This window comes from Cyprinodon variegatus, unplaced genomic scaffold, assembly GCF_000732505.1.
Source record: "Cyprinodon variegatus isolate N-32 unplaced genomic scaffold, C_variegatus-1.0 Scaffold1474, whole genome shotgun sequence".
Taxonomy (NCBI): Eukaryota; Metazoa; Chordata; class Actinopteri; order Cyprinodontiformes; family Cyprinodontidae; genus Cyprinodon; species Cyprinodon variegatus.
In genome coordinates this window covers 112,078-114,162 of record NW_015151927.1, presented here as the reverse complement: position 1 = coordinate 114,162, position 2,085 = coordinate 112,078, and the positions used below count along the sequence as shown (strand labels likewise).

Here is a 2,085-nt window from a genome sequence, read left to right as displayed (position 1 = left end):
ACTTGGTGTCAAGAATCGATGCAGTAGATCATGAAAATTAGAATCGCGATGCATCATCATGACGATTATTTTGCACACCCCTACTGGTTGCTAGGTGATCAAATACAATGGAAACCATTGACTTTGTGTCGTACGTAGTTGAAGAGTCTCTGATTGTAAAGGAAAGATTTCAACGTTTTGAAAATGCGAGAACCTGAGAAAATCAGCCCCTCTTTCTAATAATAATAAAATAATTGAACTTTATTGATCTCAGATTGGAGAAATATACCTCTGCCTTTAACCCATCCGCTTAGGGACAGTGGGCTGCCATCGTGGGGCGCCTTGGGAGGTGGCCCTTGAGTGGCCATCTGTGGGAGTGGGTTTTGAACTCACAACCTCAGTATTCAAAGCACTATGCTCTAACCACCAGGACACCACTCCCCAAACCAAAGCTGGGTGATTTAAGGTTTAAAATGTACAGAAGTGTTGATTAAAAGACAAGAAGCTGTGATCTGGACTAGATGTAGAGCTTTCAGTCCTTTAGTTGGTTCTACAGCCAGTGGTGCCACCAGGGGGCGGCCAAGGGTGCCTCCCCCCCCATGGAACAATCCTGGAGGCGGCCCTGTCTGCAGCTGAGAGAATAAACGATGGCCTTCTCTAAATCGGAGCTCAATTAAGAAGAATTTTTAATGTGATGATTTAAAAACGCTGAATTTTCTCATTGCTTTAAGACTTCTGAGGAAACATGGCCTCCAAGTTTCTGCTGGAGAGCGATGATGACCAAACCATGAGCATTCGCTGTTCTGTTGGTTTGTTTTCACCTCACTACTGTTTAACGGCACTAATTAATGCCACACATCCTCAGAAAAAAAAAAGCGCCATGAACACGGGAGCTTAAAGCTATAATCAGAGCTGGACCATTTGGCAAAAAAACATTTTAAATTGCGAGTATTTTCAACCAAGTTTATAAATAGCATTTTATTGCCTTTGCACTAAGCAGAACCCGGTATGTTTCACTCAAAGGTTTCAGATTTTTCGAGACCTTGAAAGCTTGCTTATCCAGAGGTTATTGTTGCAGGATTTTCTCCTTTTCCATGAAAAAGTTCTTCCTTCTGGCACCTTGCATGTAGCTGTGCGCTAGCTGCAAACGGCTCTGCCCTTCTTTGTGGCGACAAACCAACTTTAAATGTATAACGGACACTTTAAAGGCTCCAGTGAGACGTTTAGTGCCTTAATCCTGGTGAATGAATGGGACCAAGTTCCGCTTTGAAAATTGTTTTGCTAAATGAAGTTGATGCGATAAATATCCCAGCCCTCCCTATGATCCAATAAGAGAGAGAAAATGAAGGGATTTCTAACGCAGTATTTCTGCACCTTTTCCTCTTATGGCAGACATGTCTATCTTCGGCCTTTACCCCGGCCACGACGACTTCTACTTGGTGGTGTGCAGCCATTGTGGCCAAGTGGTGAAGCCTCAGGCCTTTGAGAAGCACTGCGAGCGGAGACACGCTCCTCTGGCCAAGCTCTACGGAAAGCTCCGCTCTCCCACGCCGGCCCCCCAGCTCCAGAGACCCTACCACGCCCACTCCCCGTCACACGGGATCAACGCCCCTTCTGCTTCGTCGTGGGAGGGGCGGGGGCCGAACGTCGTGCCGCCCAGGGCCGCCCCGCCCTCACCTTCCACCCCGCCCCAGTACAGATACTCCAAGAACTCCAAGGATGGAGTCCGGTAAGAGATGGGAGCAGAGTTCATGACTCAGAGCTGTTAGCTGGCTAACATAGCATCACATGTAGCCACGCGCTCAGCCTGGCCTCTTATTTCTAAAGGTTATTACGCATCTAAGATGGAGGATTAGGAAACATCTAAATGTGCAAAAAAAATACAAATCTCAATAACTTTTTTTTTTTTAAACTGATTTTTTTCCTTGAATTTAGGAGGTAAGTGAGACACTTAGCCAATGAAACGAGAGGATTTACATTTAAAATAAGTTAAATTAATAACAATTGCATTGTCTTCTTTCAAGTGCATATTAAAGGAATAGTCCACCCAAAACATGATTAGCCTTCATTTTCTACTCACCCCCATGCTGAACAACACTCTGGAGT

The 2,085-nt window shown here is 45.0% G+C and overlaps 1 protein-coding gene across 1 annotated transcript in view; it reads left to right on the top strand.

The window, feature by feature from the left end:
* Nucleotides 1–2,085, top strand: part of atxn7l2 (ataxin 7-like 2) — a 22,954-nt gene that overhangs the window by 6,671 nt on the left and 14,198 nt on the right. Inside the window, exon 3 of the mRNA XM_015403260.1 lies at nt 1,372–1,708. Coding sequence (XP_015258746.1) covers nt 1,372–1,708 — 337 coding nt within the window. The remainder of the gene's footprint in view (nt 1–1,371; nt 1,709–2,085) is intronic.